This window comes from Hypanus sabinus, chromosome 6, assembly GCF_030144855.1.
Source record: "Hypanus sabinus isolate sHypSab1 chromosome 6, sHypSab1.hap1, whole genome shotgun sequence".
Taxonomy (NCBI): domain Eukaryota; kingdom Metazoa; phylum Chordata; class Chondrichthyes; order Myliobatiformes; family Dasyatidae; genus Hypanus; species Hypanus sabinus.
The window spans coordinates 15367139-15395086 of NC_082711.1; the positions used below are offsets into that span (position 1 = coordinate 15367139).

The 27948-nt window shown below is 40.9% G+C and overlaps 1 protein-coding gene across 1 annotated transcript; it reads left to right on the forward strand.

Annotated features, from left to right (window-relative positions):
• On the forward strand, window positions 1-27892 carry LOC132395326 (atypical chemokine receptor 2-like). The gene is made up of 2 exons (XM_059971759.1): window positions 1-40; window positions 22486-27892. Exon 2 carries the CDS (start codon window positions 22515-22517, stop codon window positions 23619-23621), a length of 1107 nt encoding a protein of 368 aa, XP_059827742.1. The 5' UTR covers window positions 1-40; window positions 22486-22514; the 3' UTR covers window positions 23622-27892.
• Window positions 27893-27948: the final 56 nt, after the last annotated feature.

Genomic DNA, 27948 nt, shown 5'->3' on the forward strand with positions numbered 1-27948 from the left:
CAGAAAGCAACATAGCAAAGAACAAGGCTGAACTTAGAAGGTAAAGTAAAAGAGATGAAGTATTGTTAAGTTGAGTTACATTAATAATCTAATAATTACACAGCTTTTGGGTAATTTGTGAGATCAGGGTTTGTGCTGTAGGACACAGCTCTTAGCCTGAATTTCAGTTATCACTGAGTGTGACAGTTCTGAGATTGGATTTTATTGATTGTTGTTGATTGTGGTTTGTACAAGTACATGATTAATATGGTGAGTTAATTCTCTGAGGCTCTAGAGTCTTTCTAACAGGCTTTAAGCTCTGAATGATCTCCAGACCAGTTTCTTGCTGGAAGGAGCCCCAAATTCATTCGTCTCCGTAATTATTGTAAGGCTTGGTAGGGCAGGTACTGTAATGCCATAGAAGGTGGGGGTGGGCTGAAGATGGTGGGCAGTGATTGCAAAGGTTGTAACCCACAACAAGTGGTAGTTGGGGCTGTGTGTGATGGGGTAAGGGATGCGGTCTAACTTCACTATTAGTTGTGTATTGGTATTGGAATTGGTTTATTACTGTCACATGTACCAAGATACAATGAAAAGCTGGTTTTGCATACTGTCTATACAGATCAAATCATTACATAGTGCATTGAGCTAGAATAAAGTAAAACAATTCAGAATAAAGTATAAAAGCTACCAAAAGGAGCAGTGCAGATAAATGATAAAATGCAGGAACATAATGAGGTATGCAATATCATACAGGGGGATGGGGGAGACTGGGTGGGTGGTTGTGCAGAATAAACTAGGATCTTGTTTGATGCTGGAGGGGGAGGGCAGAGGGTGAGACAAGGAATCGGTGCAGGAAGGCTTGTGGATTGCAGAGGTTGTGGGATATAGTGGAAGTGCTAAATATGCTCTTCACAACAGAGTAGTATTTTGCTTACAGTCATCCTACCAGGGCAAGTTCCCATACCAACTTCCACAACTCCTCATGAAGCAGTGACGTGCCAGGCATCCCGAGAGATGGCACTGTTTCTACACTTGCCCTATGCCATCTGTGATCTATACAGTCAAGACTGAATATGACAGTGTGGGCTTTTCACTTGATTACAACACCAAATGTTTCAGCATTTCTCCTGATTCAGCAGTGCCTACCACTTCTTGAAGGTTGATTTCAGATATGAATCAAAGATATAAGCTCATTGCCTGCAACTCTCAGAGGCTTTTTATTGTATTTTCAATTGATGTAACCATTATCTGCTCATTTGGATACATTCATATTCTGGTTTGAAGTAGCCCATCAACAATTAGATCACAAGTTGAGTACCAAACTCAATTATTATGTGAGCTCTTATGAAGATGTGGAGCAACACACAAAAATCTGGAGGAACTCACCAGGTCAGGTAACATCCATGAAATGGATGGTCAACATTTCAAATTGATACCCTTCATTTGGTAGAAGTCGCTGAGTTTTTCCAGTGTTTTGTGTCTTGCTCTAGGTTCTAGTACTTGTGGTCTCTTGAGTCCCCTGTAAAATGTAGTCACTGAAATACTTAATTTCTCGCTTCAGCAGTCTGAGGTACCCACCTGCTTCAAGCAGGATTCAATCATACCAATGCCTAAGAAGAATGTGGTAACCTGCCTCAATCACTATCATCCAGTTTCTCTTACATCCACTGTGATGAATTTCTTTGCAAGGTTGGTGTGGAAAACTTATCAACTGCCTGAGAAGTGAATTAGATCAATTCCTATTTGCCTACTGGCATAACAGGTCCACAGCAGATGCCAGTTCATTGCCTCTTCACTCACCTCTGGATCATCTTGACAGCAAAGGTATACACCAGGACTATAGCTCAGCAGTCAATACTATAATTCCCTCAAAACTAATCAATAAGCTTTGAGACCTTAGCCTCGATACTTCCTTGTGCAATTGGGTCCTCCATTTCTTCACTTGCAGACTCTAGTCAGGTTGCATTGGCAACAACATCTCCTCCACAATCTCCATTAACACAGCTGCACCATTAGTCTGTGTGCTTAGCCTCCTGCCCTAATCGTTTTTACTTACTACTGTGAGGCTAAGCACAGCTCCGATACCATAACACCACTGTCGTTGGCTGAATTAAAGATGTTACCGTTTCAGAGATCAGCATGTAAATGCCTTTTTGAAGAAAGCATGGCAGTACCTGTGCTTCCTTAGAAGTTTGCAAAGATTCAGCATGACATCTAAAACTTTGACAGTATATTGACTGGATGCATCAAAGCCTGTTATAGCAACACCAATGCTGCTCAATGGAAAATCTTGTTGTGGATACGGCCCAGTACGTCATGGGTATAGCCCTCCTCAGCACTGAGCACATCTACATGGAACATTGTCACAGGAAAGTCTCATCATCATCAAGAACTTCCACCTTTCAGGCCATGCTCTCTTCTCATTGCTGCTATCAGAAGGAAGGTATAGGATCCTCAGGACCCATACCACCAGGTTCAGGAACAGTTATTACCCATCCACTATCAGGCTCTTGAACCAGAATGATAACTTTCCTCAACTTCTCTTGCCCTGTCACTGAACTGTTCCCACAACCTATGGAATCACTTTCAAGGACTCTTCATTTTAATGCTCTTGATCCTTATTCCTTATTTATTTATTATTATTATTCTTTGTATTTGCATGGTTTGTTGTCATCTACACACTGGTTGTTTGCCCATCCTGTTGGGTGTGGTCTTTCAGTGATTCTATTCTGTTTCCTGGATTTCTTGGGAATGCCCAAAAGAAAATGAATCTCAGGCTTGTATTTGGTGACATATACAGTATGTTCTTTGATCATAAATTTATTTTGAACTTTGAGAGTTCAGCTCAAAGATTTAGCAGTGAACAGCTAAGTCATAAAGAGTTATTCTGGAGTCAGTTTGGCTTTAATAGAAATTGTGAACAACTCCAGCCCTTTATATGGGTTTCACTGTAAAGGAACATAATTGGAAAAGTAGTATGATGACCATAGACCATAAGACCAAAATAAAGAGGCGCTTCATTATGTGGGCAGGTAAGACTTGTTAGCTGGGCAAAGTTGTTGACATAGACATGCTGAGTAGAAGGGCTGTTTCCATGAAGTAAGCCTATATAATTCTATGAAAATTGTTTTGGTTCTTGATTTTGGAGGTTGATGGGTGGTGACGGTCAGATCATATGCCTGTTCTTGAAAATTTATTGAAAGTTGAGTCAGCTTCCTGGAAACTCAAAATCAAAGAGAAGACACATACAGAGTTTGCGGTTTTGGAGGAACAAAATTTCACTTCAGCTGTATCCTGGTGTCAAGTAGTTTACATAATTTGATCAGCCACACACACTGCTTCAGCTGCACATAATACTTATTTATACTCATTCACAGGAGGTGGATACTTATCAACCATAATTGTCTTTGAACTTTAGTTAACAGGCAACTGGAGTCACATAGTGGGTAAGGACAGCAGATTTCCTTCCCTGAAGGACATTAGTAAACCAAATGCTTCCTTTGGAATTCCAAGGGTTTCACGTTTACTGTGACAAGATTTATTTATCTACTCACCTGAATTTAAATTCCACATCTTTCAGGGTGATATTCTTCAGATACATAAAGTATAAAAAGAGGCAAGAGTGGATATAGGACCATGGGAAAACAATGCTGGAGAGGTAGTAATGCGTGGGGGGTGTGGGGGGGGAGAGAAAATGGTAGATGAGCTGAATAGTTATTTTGCATCAGTCTTCACTGTGGAAGGCACTAGCAGTGTGCTGGAAGTCTAAGAGTGTTAGCGGTCAGAAGTGAGTGAAGTATGTTCTTGGGAAACTGAAAAGTCTGAATGTAGATAAGTCACTTGGACCAGATGCACTACATCCCAGGGTTCCAAAAGAGGTGGCTGAAGAGATTGTGGAGGCATTCATAATGATCTTTCAAGAATCACTAGATTCTGGATTAGCTCCAGAAGACTCGCAAATTACAAATGTCACTCCAATTTTCAAGAAGGGAGAGAGGCTGAAGAAAGGAGGCCAGTTAGTCAGTGATTGGGAAGATGTTGTAGTAGATTATTAAGGATGTGGTTTCAGGGTACTTGGAGGCACATGATAAAATAAGTCATATTCAGCATGGTTTCCTCAAGGGAAAATCTTGCCTGACAGATCTGTTTGAATTCTTTGAAGAAATAACAAGCAGTATAGACAAAGGAGAAATGGTTGATGTTATGTACTTGGATTTTCAGAAGACCTTTGACAAGGTGCCACAAAAGAGGCTGCTTAACAAGTTAAGAGCCCATGGTACTACAAGAAAGATACTAGCATGGATAGAGCAGTGGCAGATCAGCAGGAGGCAGAGAGTGGAAAAAAAGGGAGCTATTTCTGGTTGGCTGCTGGTGACTAGTGATATTCCACAGGGGACTGTGTTAGGATCGCTTCTTTTTACATTATATGTCAATGACTTGGATGACAGAATTAATGTCTTTATTGCAAAGATTATGGAAAATATGAAGCTAGGGGGAGATGCAGGTAGTTTTGAGGAAGTAGAGAGGCCACAGAAGGACTTAGATTAGAAGAATGGGCAAAGAAGTGGCAGATGGAATACAGTGTCGGGAAGTGTATGGTCATGCACTTTGGTAGAAGAAATAAAAGTGTAGACTGTTTTCTAAATGCAAATTACAGGGGCCCTGACAGATATATTTAAAATGTCGGTATCTACGGGTGAGGTGCCAGAGGATTGAAGGATAGCTCATGTAGTTCCGTTGTTTAAAAAAGGCTCTAAAAGTAATCCGGGAAATTATAGGCAGGTAAGTTTGACGTCGGTAGTAGGTAAATTATTGGAAGGAGTACTAACAGATTAGAGCTATAAGTACTTAGATAGACAGGGAGTTATTAGGGAGAGTGAACATGGCTTTGTGCATGGTGAATCATGTTTAACAAATCTATTAGAGTTTTTCGAGGAGGTTACAAGGGAAGTGGATGAAGGGAAGGCAGTGGATGTTGTATACATGGACTTCAGTAAGGCCTTTGACAAGGTCCCACATGGGAGGTTAGTTAGGAAGATTCAGTCGCTAGGTATACATGGTGAAGTAGTAAATTGGATTAGACATTGGCTCAATGGAAGAAGCCAGAGAGTGGTAGTGGAGGATTGCTACTCCGAGTGGAGGCCTGTGACTAGTGGTGTGCCACAGGGATCAGTGCTGGGTCCATTGTTATTTGTCATCTATATCAATGATCTGGATGGTAATGTGGCAAATTGGATCAGTAAATTTGCTGATGATACGAAGATTGGAGGTGTAGTGGACAGTGAGGAAGGTTTTCAAAGTTTGTCTAATGGAGTGACATACAGATCTGTGTGGCTGCAATTAATTCTTCCTTTTCCCCAGTTTAAACTTTGAATTTTTAACTTTTATTTGTCGGATCTTAGAGGGGAATAGTTGTTACTATGTCACAATCTTTAAGAAGTGGAAAGTAGCTTCCTGAATCCAGCAATGGGAAGGGGAAAAAGTCTGAGGAAACACCAGCTTGGGTCAAACATTTAGAAAATTTGCTGATGGGTCTTAATAAGATAGACAACAACACGGTAAAACTTGATTCTACCTCTTCTGAGGTGAAATTGTTATGAGAAAGTTTTCAATTTGCGCAGGAAAACATTATTTCTCTGAATTCTGAACTTAAAGAGGTGAAGCGGCAAATTGCAGAAATATCAGCGCATTTGGAGAAGTCACAACAGAAGATTATTGATTTGGAAGCAAGATCTTGTCAGAATAATATTCCAATTGTTGGATTGAAGGAAGGATCTGAGACTGGAGATTTATTAGACTATTTTGCTAACCTGTTTCAATCTCTGTTTTCGGATATTTTATCTCAACCTCCCGACATTGAAAGGGGATTTAGAATTTTTACTGCGATATCTCTCCAAGATAGACCAATGTCAGTTTTGGTCTCCTTTCTTCATTTTAAAGTTAAAGACCGAGCCATAAAATATGCAAGGAAACAAAAAGATTTTAAATTTAAAGGTTCTGAGCTTTGTTTTTATGAAGATTCTCCACGGGAGGTTATGGCTCTACGGTCTAAATTCGTTCCAACTATGAAGATAGGCCATGATAAGGGATTATTCCCATCACTTCAATATCCAGCTCAATTAAAGTTATTTCCCAAAGGTTCGACCCCACGTGTTTTTCTGGACCCCAAAGAGGCATTGGACTATGTTAACTCTATTCCGGTTGTAGCTGAAGTTTGAATGGTTTTAGGTCTGCTGAATAATCGTTCTTTCAGAAAGAAGATAAGCTTTGAATATTATTGATTTGCTTAAGATGTCCTTTGACTGATCGACCATTTAAAGAAGACGTGAACCTTTCGATGTGAATGATGAATGACTTTTCGAAATCTGTTTGGTCTACTGAGTGAATTAAGACAGCAGATAGACTGTTTGATTATCTGTTTTATTACTTGTTTTATTATCCTTTTTTCTCATTATTTAAGTGATAGTTTCCAAGTTCATAAGTTTTTTTCCCTTATATTTATATAGTTGGGAGTGCTTAGTCGATAGATAATTAGCTTTTTCTAAAAAAAGTTTGTCATTGGGCGTGTCAGTTAAATGGAAAATGGTGCTTATTTTTCTTCACTAAAGATTAAATAGGTATTTCTATCTTTGTTTAATTTTATAGTTTTGTGGTAAACTATGTATACCTGTCTGGACACGCCTCCCCCCCCCCCCCCCCACCGCCGCTGACTGCTCCTGTGGCTTCTCCCACAGACCACTGTATAAAGGCGATTAGGGGCACTGCTCCTCCCTCAGTCCTCAACATGGTCACGGTCCCTCTTTTGCTGTTGATAAAAGCCTATCATTCACTTCCAGTCTCCTAGAGTTATTGATGGTGCATCAAGTTTTGGTGTCCTTGGAGATTGTTTTGCATTCCCCAGTGTGTTTTTTAACGATTAAATATAAATATTTTTTCTCTGAATTTTTATGCTGGATATGGGGAGGTAGATGTTGTAGAGAAAAATGGAACAGTGCTGGTTTTGACCTATATTGTTCTACTTACCTTTCAATTTATTTCTTAAACTAATTTAATGCTTCTGTCCTGTAGAGAATTCTATTTGTCTTTCACTATGAGCCTACTTAAGAGTTTTTTGAATGTCCTTGTTGTGTTTATGACTACCCATGGTAGAACTTTCCATGTACCTACTAGTCTAGGGGGAAAAAAAACATCTCTGAGATTCCTATACTTTCTTCTGATCACCATAAAATTGTGTGCTCTTGTATTAACCATTTCAGCTGGGAATCTGTTCCATGTTTTAATGATTACCTAGCCTTACCAGTGTCCATTGTTTCAGTACAATAATACTCTGTAAGGTAATGGAAGGCATTAAAGTAAATTGATATTTAAATTGCATATATATCAGTTAGAAATAAGGCTTGTAAGTGGGCAGAAGAACCAGTTAACATGACTTGATATGGTGATGTGTTGCTTTGTAGTGTTACGCTTTTTTATTTAGCAAAATATTTTTTCCCTTTGCAGGGTTTTTCTATTTTAGGGCAGTATCTTGTTTTTTTTGTAACTGGGGGGAGGAATTAAAGGAAGCTTTTTAAAATCACTATTATAAAATGGGCAGCTTGCGGAGTCTCTTTTTTTCTCTATGGGGCGGCATTTTGGCTTTTTTTTGCCGAACTTCAGGCTTTCTGGGGTGGTGGGAGGATTGGGGTTAGTTCTGATTTGCAGGATTAATTGTAAAATTAATTTTAGTTTTCTTTTTGGTATTTTTTCCCATTACGGAGTTCCGGAGCATGCATATTTTGTGTATGGTTGTATTTATCACCACCAGTTTTGATTAGCCTGCACTGGTATGCATCTATTGATGTGTTAAATAAAATAATTTTTTTATGCCAATTAAACAGGTAAATGTTATAAGTTGGAATGTACGTGGTTAGAATCATCCTATTAAGCAAAATAGGACTTTTAAAGTCATTAATCGATTCCAACCCGATATAATTTTTGTTCAAGAAACGCAAATCAAAACGGGCGATCAAAATAGATTTTTTAAAATGTAGAAGGGCCTTCAATTTCATGCTACATGTCAAAATAAAACAAAGGGAGTATCTATTTTTATTAAATATAGTATTGTAGCGGTGTGCTACACACAGCACTGAAATAACGACACGGAGTCAGTGAGCTGCAGTTGCAAAAAAGAGATTTATTTAAACTTCGCGGCCTCGCTTTAAAGCCTTCCTGATCCCATCCTTCCCGGGCGGGAATGCTATAGGGGGCACGTATTCACAGTCCCATCCTGCGCGCGGGCCTTTCCCCTTGCTGGTGAAGCAGACTTGGTGCCCTTTTTGGGACCGGCCTCTATGCCGGCGCGCGCCGATTTGTGAGCCGGTTCGAGTGTGCTAGGAAAGTGGGTCGCCACATAACCCACACCCAGAACCGGCGATACACCCCCCAATGTCCACAGTCTGGGTCGGACTCTGTTTGGGAGGTCTGCCTCTGCGCCGCGGTGCCGGAATCTCGACCAGCTGTGCCAAGTCCACATGGGCCGGTTTGAGTCGGTCCACTGTGAAAACCTCCTCTTTCCCCCCAATGTTCAGCACGAATGTGGACCCCTTGTTTCTGACCACCGTAAACGGCCCCTTGTAGGGCCGCTGTAGCGGTGTCCGATGTCCGCCTCGTTGTACAAAAACGAACTTACAGTTTTGCAGGTCTTTGGGTATGCAGGTCAGGTTCTGCCCATGCTGTGAAGTGGGTATGGGGGCCAGGTTACCGAGCCTCTCGCGTAGTCTGCCCAGGACTGCTGCAGGTTCTTCCTCTTGCCCCCTTGGGGCTGGTATGAACTCTCCTGGGACGACCAGGGGTGTGCCGGACATCAACCCGGCCAACGAGGTGTGCAGATCTTCTTTGGGCGCCGCGTGGATTCCGAGCAGGACCCAGGGAAGCTCGTCCACTCAGTTAGGCCCTTTGAGGTGGGCCATGAGAGCAGACTTCAGGTGACGGTCCAGTCCGTTCGACTGTGGGTGGTAGGCAGTTGTGTGGTGCAGCTGTCCCCCCAAAAGGCTGGCCATAGCTGACCACAGGCTGGAGGTGAACTGGGCGCCTCTGTCGGAGGTAATGTGGGCCGGTACACCAAAGCGAGATACCCAGGTGGCAATCAGTGCCCAGGCGCAAGATTCGGAGGTGGTGTCGGTGAGTGGGACCGCCTCTGGCCATCTTGTGAACCGGTCTATGATAGTCAGGAGGTACCGCACTCCTCGCGACACTGGCAGGGGGCCCACGATATCCACATGAATGTGGTCGAAACGCCGGTGGGTGGGGTGGAACTGCTGTGGCAGGGCTTTGGTGTGCCGCAGCACCTTGGCTGTTTGGCAGTGCATGCACGTATTGGCCCATTCACTGACCTGCTTGCGGAGTCCGTGCCAAACAAACCTATTGGAGACCATCTGGACGGTTGTCCTGATGGAGGGGTGCGCTAATTTGTGAATGGAGTTGAAAAAGTGCTGCTGCCAGGCTGCCGGGACGACGGGGCGGGGTTGGTTGGTGGTGATGTCACAGAGTAGGGTCCTCTCACCTGGGCCTACGGGGAGGTCCTGGAGCTGCAAACCGGAGACTGTGGTGCTGTAACTAGGGATCTCCTCGTCTGCCTGCTGCACCTCTGCCAGTGCTTCATTGTCTACCCCCCGGGACAGGGCTTGGACATTAGGGCGGGAGAGAGCGTCCGCCATGACATTGTCCTTTCCTGAGACATGCTGGACATCCGTCATGTATTCGAAGATGTAGGACAGATGTCGCTGCTGGCGGGACGACCAGGGGTCGGATGCTTTCGTGAACGCAAAGGTAAGAGATTTGTGGTCTGTGAACGCGGTGAAGGGCCTACCTTCCAAGAAGTACCTGAAATGCCGGATTGCCAGGTATAGCGCCAACAGCTCCCGGTTGAAAGCACTGTATTTGAGCTTGGGTGGTCTTAGGTGTTTGCTGAAAAACGCCAGGGGTTGCCAGCGACCCTCGATGAGTTGTTCCAGCACCCCACCGACTGCCGTGTTGAATGTCTACACTGTGAGGGCAGTAGGGACATCTGTTCTGGGGTGCACTAGCATCACGGCATTTGCCAAGGCTTCTTTGGTTTCAATAAAAGCGGCGGCGGACTCCTCGTCCCAGGTAATGTCCTTGCCCTTACCCAACATCAGGGCGAACAGGGATGATTGCATGATTCGGGCAGCTGAAGGGAGGAAGCGGTGGTAGAAATTCACCATACCCACGGATTCCTGAAGGCCTTTGATTGTGTTGGGTCGGGGGAAATGGTGGACCGTGTCTACCTTAGTGGACAGAGGGGTTGCCCCGTCTTTAGTAATCCTGTGGCCCAGGAAGTCAATGGTGTAGAGCCCGAACTGGCATTTGGCTGGGTTGATTGTCAGGCTGTATTCACTCAGTTGGGAGTAGAGTTGACGGAGGTGGGACAGATGCTCCTGACGACTGCTGCTGGCTATGAGGATGTCGTCCAAATAGGTGAAAGCAAAGTCCAGGTCGCGTCCCACCACGTCCATTAACCGCTGGAACGTCTGTGCGGCATTCTTTAGGCCGAACAGCATGCGAAGGAACTCAAAAAGGCCGAACGGGGTGATGAGTGCCGTTTTGGGGACGTCATCCGGATGTATCGGGATTTGATAGTATCCCTGGACGAGGTCTACCTTGGAGGAGATCCATGCGCCGTGCAGGTTTGCTGCAAAGTCCTGAATATGCGGCACAGGGTAGTGGTCCAGTGTTGTAGCCTCGTTCAGCCTGCGGTAGTCACCGCATGGTCTCCAGCCCCCTGTTGCTTTGGGCACCATGTGCAGGGACGAGGCCCATGGGCTGTCGGACCGCTGGATGATCCCCAATTCCTCCATCCTCTGGAGCTCCTCCTTCACCAGTCAGAGCTTGTCCGGGGGAAGCCTTCGAGCACGGGCATGGAGGGGTGGTCCTTGAGTCGGGATGTGGTGCTGTACGCCGTGTCTGGGCATGGCTGCCATGAACTGCGGTGCCAGAACCGATGGGAAATCCGCCAGCACTCTGGTGAAGTCATTGTTGGACAGGGTGATGGAGCCGAGGTGAGGGGCCGGCAACTGGGCTGCACCCAGGGAGAACGTCTGAAAGGTCTCGGCGTGTACCAGTCTCTTCCTTGGCAGGTCGACCAGTAGGCTGTGAGCCCGCAAAAAATCCGCTCCCAGGAGCAGTTGGGCTACGGTGGCCAGTGTGAAGTCCCACGTGAACCAGCTGGAGCCGAACTGTAGCTACACCGTACGGGTGCCGTAGGTCCTTACTGTGCTGCCATTCGCGGCCCTCAGGGTGGGACCCGGAGCTCTGTTGTGGGTGTCATAACTCGTTGGAGGTAAGACGCTGATCTCGGCTCCAGTGTCAACCAAAAAGCGGTGTCCCGACCACTTGTCCCAGACATACAGGAGGCTATCCCAATGGCCAGCCACCATAGCCATCAGCGGCGGCTGGCCCTGCCGTTTCCTGGGAACTTGCAGGGCGGGCTACAGTGGCGGGCTTCTGCGCCCCACCGCTGGTGGTAGAAGCACCAATGTTCGTTGGCCTCCTCACCCCTGCCTCTGGGGTTAGCGGGCTCTGCGGCTGGGCCTGGTCTGGTTATCTGTGCGATGGACACCCCACTCTCCTTCTTAGCTTTCCACAGCACGTCTGCCCGGGCTGTCACCTTCCGGGGGTCGCTGAAATCCACGTCAGACAGCAGCAGGCATATGTCCTTGGGCAGCTGCTCCAGGAATGCCTGCTCAAACATGAGGCAGGGCTTGTGACCTCCGGCCAGGGACAGCATCTCGTTCATCAAAGCTGATGGTGGCCTGTCCCCCAAACCATCCAGGTGCAGTAAGCGGGCAGCTCACTCATGCCGTGAGAGTCCGAAAGTCCTTATGAACAAGGCTTTCAATTCTGTGTATTTGCCGTCCACTGGGGGCGATTGTATGAATTCCTCAACCTGGGCGGCTGTCTCCTGGTCGAGCGAGCTCACCACGTAGTAGTAATGTGTGGCATCTGAGGTTATCTGCTGAATGTGGAATTGGGCTTCTGCTTGCTGGAACCATTGGTGAGGTCACAGTGTCCAGAAGCTTGGCAGTTTTAATGAAACTGCATGAACAGATGTGGCGTCGTTCATCTCCGGTCCAAATATTGTTTGGGCCGTCAGGGTCACCAATTGTAGCGGTGTGCTACACGCAGCGCTGAAATAACGACATGGAGTTGGTGAGCTGCAGTTGCAAAAAAGAGATTTATTTAAACTTCATGGTCTCACTTTAAAGCCTTCCTGATCCTGCCCTCCCCGGGTGGGAATGCTGTAGGGGGCACGTATTCACAGTCCTGTCCCGCGTGTGGGCTTTTCCCCTTGCTGGTGAAGCAGACTTGGCGCCCTTTTTGGGACCATCCTCTATGCCGGTGCGCGCTGCTTTGTGAGCCAGTTCAAGTGCGCTGGGAAGTGGGTCGCCACAGTATTTTATTTATCCAAGAAGATATTGTATCAGATATTAATGGCAGATTTTTAATTGTTAAAGGAACAATTTGTAATAGAAAAATTGTTCTGGTTAACCTATATAGACCTAATGTAGATGGTCCTTTTATTAAAAATGTATTTGCTGCATTGCTGGACTTAAATGAATATATGTTGTTAATGGGTGGTGATTTTAATTGTTGTTTAAACCCTTTGATTAACAAGAGTTCAACTAATCAGTGGCTTCCGAGCTGTTCTGCATCATTTATTAACTCTTTTCTAATTGATTTTGGCCTGGTTGAAGTTTGGAGACATTTATATCCTGATAGAGATTATTCTTTTTTTTCACACATTCACAAAAAAATTTGAGAATCGACTACTTTATAGTTGATCCCCGATTTTTGTCCAAAGTCCAGAAGTGTGAATATGATGCTATAGTTCTTTCAGATCATGTGCCTTTAAGTTTAGTTTTTGAATTGAATGATGTTGCTATTGCAAATTTGCCTTGGCATATTCCAGAAAATTTGTTACAAAGTCCGGATTTTGTCAGATTTATTGAGACTCAGATGAAAGATTTCTTTCTTTTTAACAATAAGGGAGATGTATCAAAATTGATTATATGGAATACATTTAAAGCAGATTTGCGTGGTCAGATAATTTCCTATTCAGCTAAGCTTAAGAAACAGACAAAAACAGAGTTAGATAAAATTTCCAAATAAATTAAAGACTTGGATAATATTTATGCAGTCTCTCCTAACATTGATTTATTTAAACAAAAGAGTTGAAATTCAATCACAATATCATTTATTATTAACTTATCCTATTGAAAGAAACTTAGTTAAATTGAAAAGTCAATTTTATGTGTTTGGAGATAAAAATAATAAGCTATTAGCATCTCAATTAAAAGCAGCTAGAGCTAAAAGACAAATTTTAAAAATTCATAAGGGAGATGGTCATTTAGCATGCAACTATGAATATATTAATAAAAATTTTCATTATTTTTATATTGAACTTTATAAATCTCAGTTTCCAGTTGATTCTTCTAAAATGAATGCCTTTTTACAAAAGATTGATTTTCCTCAAATTTCTGCTGAAGATCAACAAACTCTTGATGCTCCTATTACTGAAAGCGAAATTCAGAAAGCTATTTTTTCAATGCAATCTGGTATGGTTATACCAGACTGGATGGTTATTCTGTAGGATTTTATAAAAAATTTGAAAAATTGCTCTATTCATATATGTTGGAAACGCTTGAAGATTCTTTTTTGATAGGAGAGTTACCTCCTACATTTTATGAAGCTTCTATTTCTTTAATTCTTAATAAAGATAAAGATTCTACTGACTGTGCTTCATATAGACCTATTTCATCATTAAATGTGGATGTTAAAATTCTCTCAAAAATAATGGCTAATTGGCTAGAAAATATTTTAGCTAAAATTATTTCTCAAGATCAAACAGGTTTTGTAACGGGCCATTATTACTTTCTAATGTTCAGAAATTGTTAAATGTTATATATTCATCCTTCTCTAAGGCTCCCCAATGTGTCGTTTCTCTTGATGCTGAAAAGGCATCTGATAGAGTTGAATGGAAATACTTATTTAATGTTTTAGAGAAATTCGGCTTTGGTATTAATTTTAATAAGTGGATTAGAATGATATATAAAAGCCCTTTTGCTACTGTTATTACTAACAATTGTAGATCTCCTTTTTCTCGGCTTTCACAGGGTACAAGACAAGGATGTCCATTAAGTCCGTTGTTATTTAATTTGGTGCTGGAACCCTTGGCTATTGCACTTCGTGAGACTAAAGATATTCATGGAATATTTATAAATGGGACTGTTCATAAGATCTCTCTTTATGCTGACAATCTTTTAGTTTATATTTCGAATCCTAAGAATCCATTCCTAGCTTATTGAAATTATTAAATGATTTTGGAAAGATTTTGGGATATAAACTAAACCTTCATAAAAGTGAATTATTACCCCCAAATGATTCTGCTTCTATATATGATGATATTCCTTTTAGAGTTATGGACTCATTTAAATATTTAGGAATCATTATCACTAAAAATCATAAAGATCTTTATAAAGCTAATTTGGTTCCTTTAGTGGATTTTATGAAGCAATTATTTTGTAGATGGAATCCACTTGCACTTTTGTTAGTTGGTCGAATTCACACAGTTAAAATGATGATTTTACCAAAATTTTTATATGTATTTCAAAATATCCCTATTTTTTAAACTAAGAAGTTCTTCGATCGGGTTGACTCCATTATTTCATCTTATGTTTGGAATAATAAAAGACCAAAAATTGCTAAATATCATTTACAAAAATTTAAAAAACATGGAGGTCTTGCTTTGCCTAATTTAAGAATGTATTATTAGGCTGTTAATATATGTTATATGTGTTTTTGGTTATATTGGGCTGATAGAGATGAACGGCCATCTTGGAATTGATTTGGAATTGAATGCTGTGAAACAGTTTCATTTAACCTCATTAATAGGAGCTTCTCTGCCTGTACAACTGGCCAAATTTACTAATTTAAATTTATATCCTGTGATTAAGCAGTCATTACAAATTTGGTTCCAGTTTTGTAATTTTTTTAATCTTAAAAAATTTAAACTTTTTAGTTTAATTTATCAAAATTATTTATTTAAACCTTCATTAAGTGATCCTACTTTTCTTTTTTGGAGGAATAAAAGGGTTCATTCCTTCACGGATTTGTTCCAAGATGGCCAACTGATGTCTTTTGAGAAATTAGTAATTAAATAATCTCTCTCATATTCACATTTTCTGCAATATCTTCAGGTCAGACACTTCTTACAAAAATACCAAAGTAATTTTCCATATATACAAGATTCTGACCTATTAGAAATTATTTTAAAAATGAATCCTTTAGTGAAGGGTTTAATTGGGAAAATTTATAATTTATTGTTACAGCAATATGATTACCCTTCACTTAAGATTAAGGAAGATTGGGAGAGAGAGCTTAACATGACTTTGATAGCAGAAGATTGGTTGTGGATTTTGTAGTTGGTCAATTCTTCTTTGATTTGTGCCAATCACTCTTTAATTCAATTTCAAATTGTACGTTGTTACTATTTGACAAAGGAGAGACTGTCTAAAATGTTTCCTAATGTTGATAGTCAGTGTGACAGATGTAAAACTAAGACAGCCACATTGACACATATGTTTTGGTCGTGTTCTGTATTGAAACATTTTTGGAAGTCTATTTTCTCTACAATTTCTAAAGCTTTAAAAATTAATTTACAACCTAATAAATTGACAGTTTTATTTGGTATAATCCCTCAATATATTCACGGTATTTCTTCTTCAGACCAACATGTAATTGCATTCATTACATTATTGGCCAGAAGGGCTATTTTGTTGAAATGGAAAGATACCTCTGCTCCTAATTTGATACAATGGTTTTCCCAAGTGATGTTATGACTTAGTTTGGAGAAAATTAGAAGTTGAACTTTTGATCCTCGATTCGATTTTGAGAAAAGGTGGGGTTAATTCACTCGCTACTATCATCTGATCTGAGTTAATTAATATGGTTTCCTTCCGATTTTTCTTCAAGTGGATTTGAGCTGGCGGATTGTTTTTTTTTATGGAAGCTTGTATGATGTATAGCTCCGGGATTGTGCTCCCAATGGGTTGGGTTTTTTTTGTTTTTTTTTAGTTAGTAGGGGTTCTTTTTTCCCCTTTTTCTTTCAAAAAATATTCTTAACACTTTATTTTTTTATTATTATTGATATATTGCTTAGCTTTGTTAATCAGTTATTTGCTAATTTAATTCCTTATTGCACATAATGACATACTTAATGTATCTTTTTTTGTCAATCCTCAATAATAATTGATAAAAAGATTTTAAAACGAAAAAAAAAGCTTGCAGTAGGATCTGGACCAGCTGGAAAAATGGGCTGAAAAATGGCAGATGGAGTTTAATACAGACAAGTGTGAGGTATTGCACTTTGGAAGGAAAAACCAAGATAGAACATACAAAGTAAATGGTAGGGCACTGAAGAGTGCTGTGGAACAGAGGGATCTAGGAATACAGATACAAAATTCCCTAAAAGTGGCATCACAGATAGATAGGGTAGTAAAGAGAGCTTTTGGTCCATTAGCCTTTATAAATCAAACTATTGAGTATAAGAGTTGGAATGTTATGGTGAGGTTGTATAAGGCATTGGTGAGGCCGAATTTGGAGTATTGTGTGCAGTTTTGGTCACCGAATTATAGAAAGGATATTAATAAGGTTGAAAGAGTGCAGAGAAGGTTTACAAGGATGTTGCCGGGACTTGAGAAACTGAGTTACAGAGAAAGGTTGAATAGGTTAGGACTTTATTCCCTGGGGTGTAGAAGAATGAGGGGAGACTTGATAGAGGTATATAAAATTATGATGGGTATAGATAGTGACTGTAAGCAGGCTTTTTCCACTGAGGCTGGGGGAGAAAAAACCAGAGGACGTGGGTTAAGGGTAAAGGGGGGAAAGTTTAAAGGGAACATTGTGGGGGGGCTTCTTCACACAGAGAGTGGTAGGAGTGTGGAATGAGCTACCAGATAAAGTGGTAAATGCGGGCTCACTTTTAACATTTAAGAAAAACTTGGACAGGTACATGGACGAGAGGTGTATGGAGGGATATGGTCCAGGTGCAGGTCAGTGGGACTAGGCAGAAAAATGGTTTGGCACAGCCAAGAAGGGCCAGAAGGCCTGTTTCTGTGCTGTAATGTTCTATGGTTCTATGGAGAGAAAATTCAAAAAATCTGAGGTGCAAAGGGACTTGGGAATTTCTTGTGCAGGATTCCCTAAAGGTTACTTTGCATGTTGAGTCTGTGGTGAGGAAGGCAAATGTGATGTTAGCATTCATTTTGAGAGGACTAGAATATAAAACCAATTATGTAATGTTCAATATCTGGGCCTCAAAACCTCCTTGTGCAACTGAATCCTCGATTTCCTCACTTGCAGACCCCAGTCAGTTTGGATCAGCAACAACATCTCCTCCACAATCACCATCAGCACAGGTGAACCACAAGATTGTGTGCTTAGTTCCCTACTCTACTTGCTTTATACTTATGACTGAGAGGCTAAGCATAGCTCCAATGCTGTATTTAAGTTTCCTGACAACACCTCTGTCATTGGACAAATCAAAGATGGTGATGAATCTGCATATAGGAGGGAGCCTGAAAATCTGGCTGAGTGGTGCCACAACAACCTCCCACTCAATGTCAGCAAGTCCAAGGAACTTATTATTGACTTCAGGAGGAGAAACTGAATGTCCACGAGCTGGTCCTCATTGGGAGGTTAGAGGTGGAGAGGGCCTGCAAATTTAAATTCTTTGGTGTTAACATTTCAGAGGTTCTGTCCTGGATTCAGCACGTAAGTTGTATTATGAAGAAAGCAAGGTAATGCCTCTACTTCCTTAGAGGCTAAAACTTTTACAAACATCTATTGATGTGCAGTGGAGAGTATATTAACTAGATGCATCACAGCCTGGTATGAAAGCACCAATGTCTTTGAATGGAAAAGCTTACAAAAAGTAGTGGGATAGCCCAGTCCATTCCAAGTAAAACCCTCTCCACCATTGAGTACGTCTACATGGAGCACGGTCAGCTGAAAGCTGCATCCACCATTAAGGATCCTTACCATTCAGGACTTGTGCCCTTCTTGCTGCTGCCATCAGGAAGAAGGTACAGGAGCCTCTGGACCCACACCACTAGGCTTAGGTACAATTATTACCCCTCAACCATCAGGTTCTTGAACCAGAAGGGTTAACTTTCCTCAACTTCACTCGCCTCATCACTGAACTGTTCTGATAACTTATAAAATCATTTTCAAGGATTCTTCATCTTATGTTCTCAATAGTAATCATTTGTTCATTCATTCATTCATTCATTCATTCATTCAGTCATTCATCCATTTACTTATTTGCTTTTTTTGTTTTATTTTGTGCTCTTGCTACATCTTGGTAGGAAAATTGAGCCTGAAAATTCTTTGGATTGGTGATATTCAGTGGAATAGAGGAGCAAGACAGGTTCTCGAACCACTGACAGCAGGGATGTAGATTAATGAACCCTTAAATATCACAATGCATTGGGGTTCTGAGGCAGAGCAGGGGAATTATTTTAAATATTCTAACAAACAGTTATTCCACAGTCAGCATGATGTGTAGGAAACAGAACAATTCAGTTTGGCATGAACACCAGAGGCAATGACCGGGTTATCTGTTCTAGTGAACTTGAATGAAGGCCAAGTACTGGACTGGGCTCTTTTGCTCTTCACTATTCTGCTATGATGTTGATTAAGCTTATCTAATAGAGCAAACAGGACTTTATCCTTTATACTGAAAGTATCTCTGATAATACTTTGTACAGCACAATTTTGCTCTAATCAATGATTGAAACTACTTGGAGGATAAAAACATGACTGCCTATTCTGAAAGACTTTCATACATTTAAATACTATGAAAACAAGTGTGAGTGCAAATGACACATCAGTTTAACAAAATAAATAGCCTTTTGCAAATGGGAAATATGAGCACCGAAGCTGAATGCACTTTATCACAAAGACATTTCCTCACTGATTTCCTTTATACTTCTGGCAATTGAGTGCATTTTTATTCTTTCCCTTTACATATTTATTATAATACTGTAAGTCAAAAACATATACAATAAAAGAATCCTACCAGCCAGCTGCTCAGGGACCTTAAAATAGCAGCTGGATGTTATTTCCTGAGACATGGTTACAAATAAAAGCATTTGTGTTTCTAAAGGGAAGGAAAGAAAGAAAACAATTGATAGAGAACAGAAGCATGAGAGAGAACACAACACCGTAGTGGCAATTGGGTTGACTGAGTTCAGGATATAGATATAAGAACACCAATATTTCCAACTCATAACACATCCTGACTTGGAAGTATATTGGCTATTCCTTCATTGTCACAGGCTTTGGAACCCGGATGTCCTTGTTGGAGTACCTTCACTACGCAGGCTACATTGGGGAAAGAGAACTAGGTCTTTTGGTGCCATTTCCCCTGTGGTTTGGAAGACTGAGACTCAGACCACAGAGAATCCTTTCACTGAAACCAGGAGGATCATAAGAGCATTGGCACAGGAGCAAAGTAAGCCATTTGGCCCACTGAGTCTGTTCTGCCATTCCATCACGGTTGATTTATTAACACTCCCAATCTCATTCAGCTGCCTTCTTCCTATAACCTTTGATGCCTCACTAACCAACCTCTACTTTAAATATACCTAGTGACTTGGCTTTCACAGCCACCTATGGCAATGACTTCCACAGATTCACTACCCTCTGGCTAAAGACATTCTTCCTCTTCTCTGTTCTAAAGGGACATCTGTCTATCCTGAGGCTGTGCTGTCTGAGTGAAAAGGAGTGAAGTAGAACAGTCTCTTTTCCAAACAGGCGAAAGTGTCACCATTTTCTCTAATGCAAAGATATGTCATCTATGTATGCATCAAGAAATACAAGTTGAAAAGAGAAATAAACTTTGAGTTTATATACATTTTTCCGCATACAGTATATTCTGTGAGAGTGATTTTATTCTGCACCTCAAAGTTTTGGATAGTGATTGATGTTAGGGTAGGTTATATAGCTCTGGGAACCAAGCCAATTTGGAGAGGTCAAGAATGGTTTCTTCAGCAGCGGTCTAGGCCTGGAGCAGTTAGCCGTGGCAGGACCCAGGTCCTAGTGTGAGGTACGATCTGCTGTTTGGACAATTTAAGTGCTGGCCCAACTAGACTGGGGTTCCTCTCTCTCTGACACTAAGGCTGTGAGATTGCCCCCAGTTGCTGTGCTTTCTGTCTGCAAACCTTGTGGTGATTTGCTCTGCTAATAAGATGAACTGAATACTGAGGCTTTGGGCCTAGCCCAAGCTGTTCCGGGGATTTGGATCTAAGGACTCAATTTGGTCAGAATGCTGTTGTTGTTACTCACTTCTATTGATGACATGATCTGTGTTTTTTTTTCGCTTTCTCTGTGTGCATTGGGGATTTTTTTTAACATTGGGTTCTTTTGGGTTTCTTGCTTTGTGGCTGCCTGTAAGCAAACAAATCACAAGGTTGTATAATTTATATATACTTTGATAATAACAAAATGTACTTTGAATAAGGTTGGCACAACATTATTGTGTTGTAATGCTTATTTTATGTTTTATGTTCTGTGTAATTCACTAAACGCAAATTCCTGCGAATTCAATGGCCATTATATGGGGTCATCTGCATCTTCTGACAGTTCTCCTGTTTTGGATCTCTCTATCTCCATCTCAGGGGACAAACTATCCACTGACTTCCACTATAAACCCACAGTAGCCTATTTACATGAATCTCTTGTTTCTCTTTAAGCCACAGGCACTAAACCTAATCTTTCCTCCCAACTTTAATTCTGCAAAGAACCTTCTTGCTGAGTCAGAAGATTGTAATTTCAAAAACAATCCAGAAACTTAAACCAAATTCTAATCTAATCCTTCCATATGGTACTGTGCTGTTGGAGATCCTGCTTGGTAATTGATAACGGTTTATTACTGTCAAATCTACCAAGATCCAGTGAAAAATATTTTTTGCTTGATATCCAGACATATTATTCCATCACATCAGGACAGAAGTTCCAGTACTGTGCAAAAGTCTTAGGCACCTGAGCTATACATCTATATAGTAGGTGCTGAAGAGTTTTGCACAGTACTCTAGTAGAAAAGGAAAAACAAGATGCAGAATATAGTGTCATACTTATCATTACAAAGAAAGTTCTTTGCTGGTAAACAAATAAGGTGCAAGGGCCACAATCAGGTGGATTGAGAAAACACAAGTTCACCTTTATCATACAATAAATCTTTTCACGAGTCTTACAACAGCAGGGTAGAAGCTGTCCAAAAGCCTGGAGGTGCATGCTTTCAAGCATCAGTGGGGCACAGGAAAGTATGAGCAGAGTGGGAGTGGTCTTCAATTATGTTAGTTGCTTTCCCAAGGCAAGTGTAGGCAGTCAATAAAAGCAAAAAATAAAACTAAGCCTCATTTATCCTCTCTGAAAAGAGTAAAAAGAAGGGAATTATTCAGTCTTTGTTCCATCAATCAACAACATTTTGCAGCTATATAAAATCTGGTTAGGCTGTATCGAGTATATGTGTAATTCTGACTGCCAAATTACATGAAAGATATATTAAGGTTTTGGATAGGGTACAGAAGAGGTTTATCGGGTTATTTGGATTAGAGGATATGAACTATAAGGAGAGGTTAGACAAACCTGGATTGTTTTCTTTGGAGTTTCAGAGACTGAGAGGAAGCCTGATAGAAGCTTATAAAATTATGAGAGGCATTGAGAGGGTAGACAGTCAGAATCTTTATCCACAGAGTAAAAATGCTAAATGCTGGACAATATGCATTCTAGGTGAGAGGGGGAAAGTTTAAAGATGAGTGAGGACAGTTTTTGTTACACAGAGTGTTAGGTGCTAGGGATAATGGTGAAGCAGTTATGATTGTTGCATTTAGGAGGTTTTTAGATAGACACATGAATATGAATGGAGGGATATGGATCATGTACAGACATTAGATATTTAGTTTAATTCACCATTAGTGTTCAGCACAGACATTGTATACCAAAGTGTCTGTCCTGTGCTGTACTATTTTGTTTTTAATCATTAAACAGACTATATTGTGTTTATCACTTTGTTATTTGGCAGAGTGTGCTGTGTGTAAATTGACACGGGCATACAATACGCTACTAAATTGACTACGTACATTCCTAAAGTACTTCATTGGTTTTAATATGCTATGAATCCTGAGATCAAGAATAGTGTTAGATAAATACAATATGGGACTTTTCAGCTATATTTAATTCAGCGCAGACTTGAGTGAAAACTTTTGTCTTTTGTATCTTATCAGGGAGGGTTTATTGCATATGACAAAACTAAAGCATTATTTTGATTCCTTCTGATTCTAAGAAGAAAATAATTTTTTATAACTCATATATGTTTGCTCAAGAGTGAATCATTGAATTTTCTGTTGAAATATCCCTAACAATTTTGTTACTTTTTTCTTTCAGTGAGGAACCAAGTTTCTTCTGTTACTTTCATGAAGATGAGTTCGATTAGTTTGGTGGACCCTTCCCCCAACACAATCTACTACAATGAGGATTATAACTACAGCGATATTGACATCACTCCCTACCTTTTCTGTGGAAAGGAAGAAGTCAAAGCATTTGGGAAGATTTTCCTCCCTGTGCTGTACATTACAGTGTTTGTTTTTGGAATGTTAGGCAATAGCTTCCTCGTCCTCATGATTGTCAGGTATCTTAAATTGAAAACGATGACTGACATCTACCTACTGAATTTGGCCATTTCTGACCTTTTATTTGTTGTATCCCTTCCCTTTTGGGCCACTTATGTGATCTCAGAGTGGATCTTTGGAAATGCCATGTGTAAAATAATAAGTGCAGTCTACACCATTAATTTCTACAGTGGTATCTTCTTCATTGCTTGCATGAGTATGGACATGTATCTGCAAATTGTCCACACAGTCTCTATGAAGAACTATAGGACAATCTTCAAAAGCATCATCATCAGTGCCGCTGTCTGGACCCTAGCGATGTTGGTTACAATCCCTGAATTCATCTTCAGCCAGTCCAGGAAAGTTGGTGATAGATACACCTGCCTCAGTAACTATGGTAGTGATCAACTAGTGTTCTGGAAGACTACAATCCAACTCCAGATCAACATCATTGCATTTATCATTCCATTTTTTGCCATGATTTTCTTTTATACCCGGATTGCATCTGTCCTCCTCAAATCCAGATCCTTTGGCAAGGACAAAGCCTTAAAACTGGTCATAATGTTAGTTGCTGTTTTCTTTGTTTTGTGGTTCCCTTACAACATTGTCCTTTTCTTGCATTCCCTGGAGGATCTGGGTGTGATTGGCGGCTGTGAGATGAGCAAAAGGCTGGATTATGCGTTGCAAGTGACAGAGTCCATTGCTTTCACCCACTGCTGCTTCAATCCACTTCTCTATGCTTTTGTGAATGAGAGATTTAGAAGACACCTGAAGAATATTCTAATGAAGATAGTCAAGAAGACTGGCTGTTACAAGGATCTGGGGATCATTGTCGCCACTGCACCAGAGCAAAGTGAACTCAGCAAGCAGCAAAACTGTGTGTGTTCTGATGTGGAAATGACTATGGTATAGGAATGATGTGGAGACACAATGCTGAGAAGTCAATTTTCCTATTCTACAAATATTATTGAATTGAATCTTCACCATCCAAAGATACTTTAACATGCCATTGTGTACAGGGCGCTTGTGAACTAACCACCCCAAACACCTTCTGAAGCATAATATCTTGCAGCAAATCAAAGGACATCTTCCAGAGGTTTTGCCAAACATCCATCTCTGAAACAACAACATCATTCAGGATGATGTTGCACACATATTTGATACGTGTCCTCCACTCTCCTCACTTTATTCTTTCCCACTCTGGTTTTTCTCACATGACCCCTATTGAACCATTAGAGAAGGTTACTGGAGAAAGCAGGAGAATGGAGATAAAAGGGATAATAAGTAAGCATGATGAAATGATAACACAGACTCAATTGGCCGAATGGCCTAATTCTGCTCCAATAATTTAAAGTCTTATGAACCATTGAATCATTAAATTCTTATGGCACAGAAGGAGATCAATCAGCCCAGTGGGTCTACATTGACACCTAGTAGACTGATCCCAGCATTTTATTCATGCCTATTTTCCCCATAGTCCAGCAAACTGCTCTTCCTCACATGCCTATTTGATTTTCTCTTGATTGTTTGGATTGACTGTTTACACCACTCCTGGGGCAGAGAGTTCCAGATCATGACTACTTGCATACTGAAGAAGCCTTGTCTCCTGATCCTGAGTTAACTTTTGTTTCATCCCATTTTCCCTCTTTCAATTGGATTTGATGGACAGACTGCAAGAATAGGGAAGAGGATCATAGGAAAAAATAACAAGAGGACTGGTCAGATATAATGGGAAATCATGTTTGATAAATCTGTGGGGAGTTTTGAGTGGTAATTAGCAGAATAGATAAAGGGGAACCAACGTATGTGGTGTATTATGACTTTACAGAAGATCCTCAATATGTCACATGATATTATTAAACAGAGTACATGACACTGGCAGTAATATACTCACGTGGCCTGAGGATTAAATTACAAAAGTAAAACAGAGTTGAAACAAGTCAGTCATTTTCAACTCAAGATGATATGATCAATAGGGTGCTACAAGGATCAGAGCAGGGATTGATTTATATCAATGATTTGGAAACAGAGGACCAAGTGTAATATATCCAATTTCTAAGATGATACAAGACTATAGGGCAATGCAGAAATATGAGAAGTATGCAAGGAGCCTTCAAGGGGAAATAGACAGGTTAACAGAATGGGCAAAAGATGGCAGATGGAATGAAATGTAGAAAAAGATATGAGGCTAACCACTTTGATAGAGAAAGACTCAAAGGTGAAGTTTCTGGAGGGATATCTGGTATTGAAGAAGCAGGGAGTTTGCAGGAATTCTTGGCCAGACTGGGAGAATGGGCAAAGTGGCAGATGGAATATAATGCAGAGAAGTGTATGGTCATGCACTTTGGTATAAAGGCATAAATTGTTTTCTAAACAGAGAAAATTCAAAGATCAGAGGTGCAAAGGAATTTGGGAGTCCTTGTGCAGGACTCCCTAAAGTTAACTTACAGGGTGACTTGGTCATAAGGATGACAAATGTGATGCTAGCATTCATTTTGAGAGGACTAGAATATTAGAGCAAGAATGTTTGAGCTGAGGCTTTATAAGACATTGGTCAGAATGCGCTCTGAGTACTGTTAGCAGTTTTGGGCCCCTTATCTAAGAAAAGATATTGGAGAGGGTCTAGAGGAGGTTCACGAAAATGATTCAGTGAATGAAAAGGTTAATGTATGAAGTGCATTTGATGGCTCTGGGCCTGTACTTGCTGGAGTTTAGAAGAATAAGGTGGGGAGATATCATTGGAATCTATCAAATATTTAAAGGCCTAGATAGAGTGGATGTAGCAAGGATGTTTCCTATAGTGGGTGAGTCTAGGATCAGAGGCCGCAGCCTCAGAATAGAGGGACACCCTTTTAAAATAGAAATGAGGAGGAATTTCTTTAGCCAGAAGGTGGTGAATCTGGAATTCATTGCCACAAACAGCTGTCAGGTCAAGTCATTGGCTATATTTAAACCAGAGATTGATAGGTTCTTGGTTAGTCAGGGGAGGTCAAAGGTTACAGGGAGAAGGCAGGAGAATGGGGTTGAGGGGGATGGAATGGTGGAGAAAACAATGGGCCAAATGGCCTGAATCTGTTCTTATGTCTTATGGTCTAAAAGTTTCTGGCGACAGAAATCCTGGGTACCCAAATTTAATGCTGTGAGTGCTGACTCTCAATTAAACAAATATCCCAGCTATTGATTGATCAACTGTGACTATGCCTGATATGCTAAGTGACAAAATCACTCTAGTTTGCAAGCTTTCTTGAACTCAGTCACAATGGTGCATAAAGCTTAGTAACCTCAGGAAAATCAGATTACAGACACAGAAAATGAAATAATTTTGTACCTTTCAGAAAGAATCCTTCTTCAATGCTATATGGTTTTTGTCCTTCCTAGACTGTTCAGTTGATATCATTAGTTTTATAAACAATAGACAATAGGTGCAGAAGTAGACCATTCAGCCTTTCGAGCCTGCACTGCCATTCTGAGATCATGGCTGATCATCTACTATCAATACCCGGTTCTTGCCTTGTCCCCATTTCCCTTGATTCCCCTATCCAGAAGATACCTATCTAGCTCCTTCTTGAAAGCATCCAGAGAATTGGCCTCCACTGCCTTCCGAGGCAGTGCATTCCACACCTCCACAACTCTCTGGGAGAAGAAGTTTTTCCTTCACTCTGTCCTAAATGACCTACCCCTTATTCTCAAACCATGCCCTCTGGTACTGGACGCTCCCAGCATCTGGAACATATTTCCTGCCTCTATCTTGTCCAATCCCTTAATAATCTTATATGTTGCAATCAGATCCCCTCTCAATCTCCTTAATTCCAGCGTGTACAAGCCCAGTCTCTCTAACCTCTCTGCATAAGACAGTCCTGACATCCCAGGAATTAACCTTGTGAATCTACGCTGCACTTCCTCTACAGCCAGGATGTCCTTCCTTAACCCTGGAGACCAAAACTAAACACAATACTCCAGCTGTGATCTCACCAGGGCCCTGTACAAATGCAAGAGGATTTCCTTGCTCTTTTACTCAATTCCCTTTGTAATAAAGGCCAACATTTCATTAGCCTTCTTCACTGCCTGCTGCACTTGCTCATTCACCTTCAGTGACTGATGAACAAGGACTCCTAGATCTCTTTGTATTTCTCCCTTTCCTAACTCTACACCATTCAGATAATAATCTGCCTTCCTGTTCTTACTCCCAAAGTGGATAACCTCACACTTATTCACATTAAACATCATCTGCCAAGTATCTGCCCACTCACCCAGCCTATCCAAGTCACCCTGAATTCTCCTAACATCCTCATCACGTCACAATGCCTCCCAGCTTAGTATCATCGGCAAACTTGCTGATGTTATTCTCAATGCCTTCATCTAAATCGTTGACGTAAATCGTAAACAGCTGTGGTCCCAATACCGAGCCCTGTGGCACCCCACTAGTCACCACCTGCCATTCCAAGAAACACCCATTCACCACTACCCTTTGCTTTCTATCTGCCAACCAGTTTTCTATCCATGTCAATGTCTTCCCCCCAATGCCATGAGCTTTGATTTTATCCACCAATCTCCTATGTGGGACCTTATCAAATGAGTTTTAATACTCATTTTCCATAGCTGCAGAAATGCAGTGAACAATTATTAGCAACAAGAAAATATCCAAAAGCTGACAAATGGTTTTATTTAGAATGGGCAGCATCTATTGTTGAATCCTAATTTTTCTTAATGTCTTGGTGCACCTCCTTTACCATCTACTGGTTTCCTTGCCTGTCATGACTGCGCAGCTTGATCAGAAGGTAATTAAGAGTCAACCAAATACCATGCAGATCTTTCCCCAGAGGAAAGTAGTTGTATTTTCTTTTGCAGCAATCCACTAGCTTCATTGTCACCATTGCTGATACCAGTTCTCTAACAAATTCAATTTTTATTTAGCCTTGAATTTAAATTAGATCAAACTGGGGCTAGAACTTGACCCTTCGGAGCAATAGTTCAGACTTTTAGATAAACAGCTGTACATCATAAGTACTATGCTATACACAGCACCTACGTTTTCTTGAACTCTGTGTGTCAGGTGCATTTTAAATATATAGCATGAAATATCTATGCAGGCATGGGTGAATATGCTTTTATATAGTCTATAAGTATACTTCTCTCAGATCTCAATAAATATTTGAATATATACATCCAGTAAGATTGTTAGTTTTCTTTTGTTTCTTGTTTTAAACTACATTTTGTATCTGCTACTGTTCATTGGGTG

Excerpts from the sequence above, each read along its gene's own strand:
- LOC132395326 (XM_059971759.1), top strand. The coding sequence starts at position 22,515 with ATGAAGATGAGTTCGATTAGTTTGGTGGACCCTTCCCCCAACACAATC.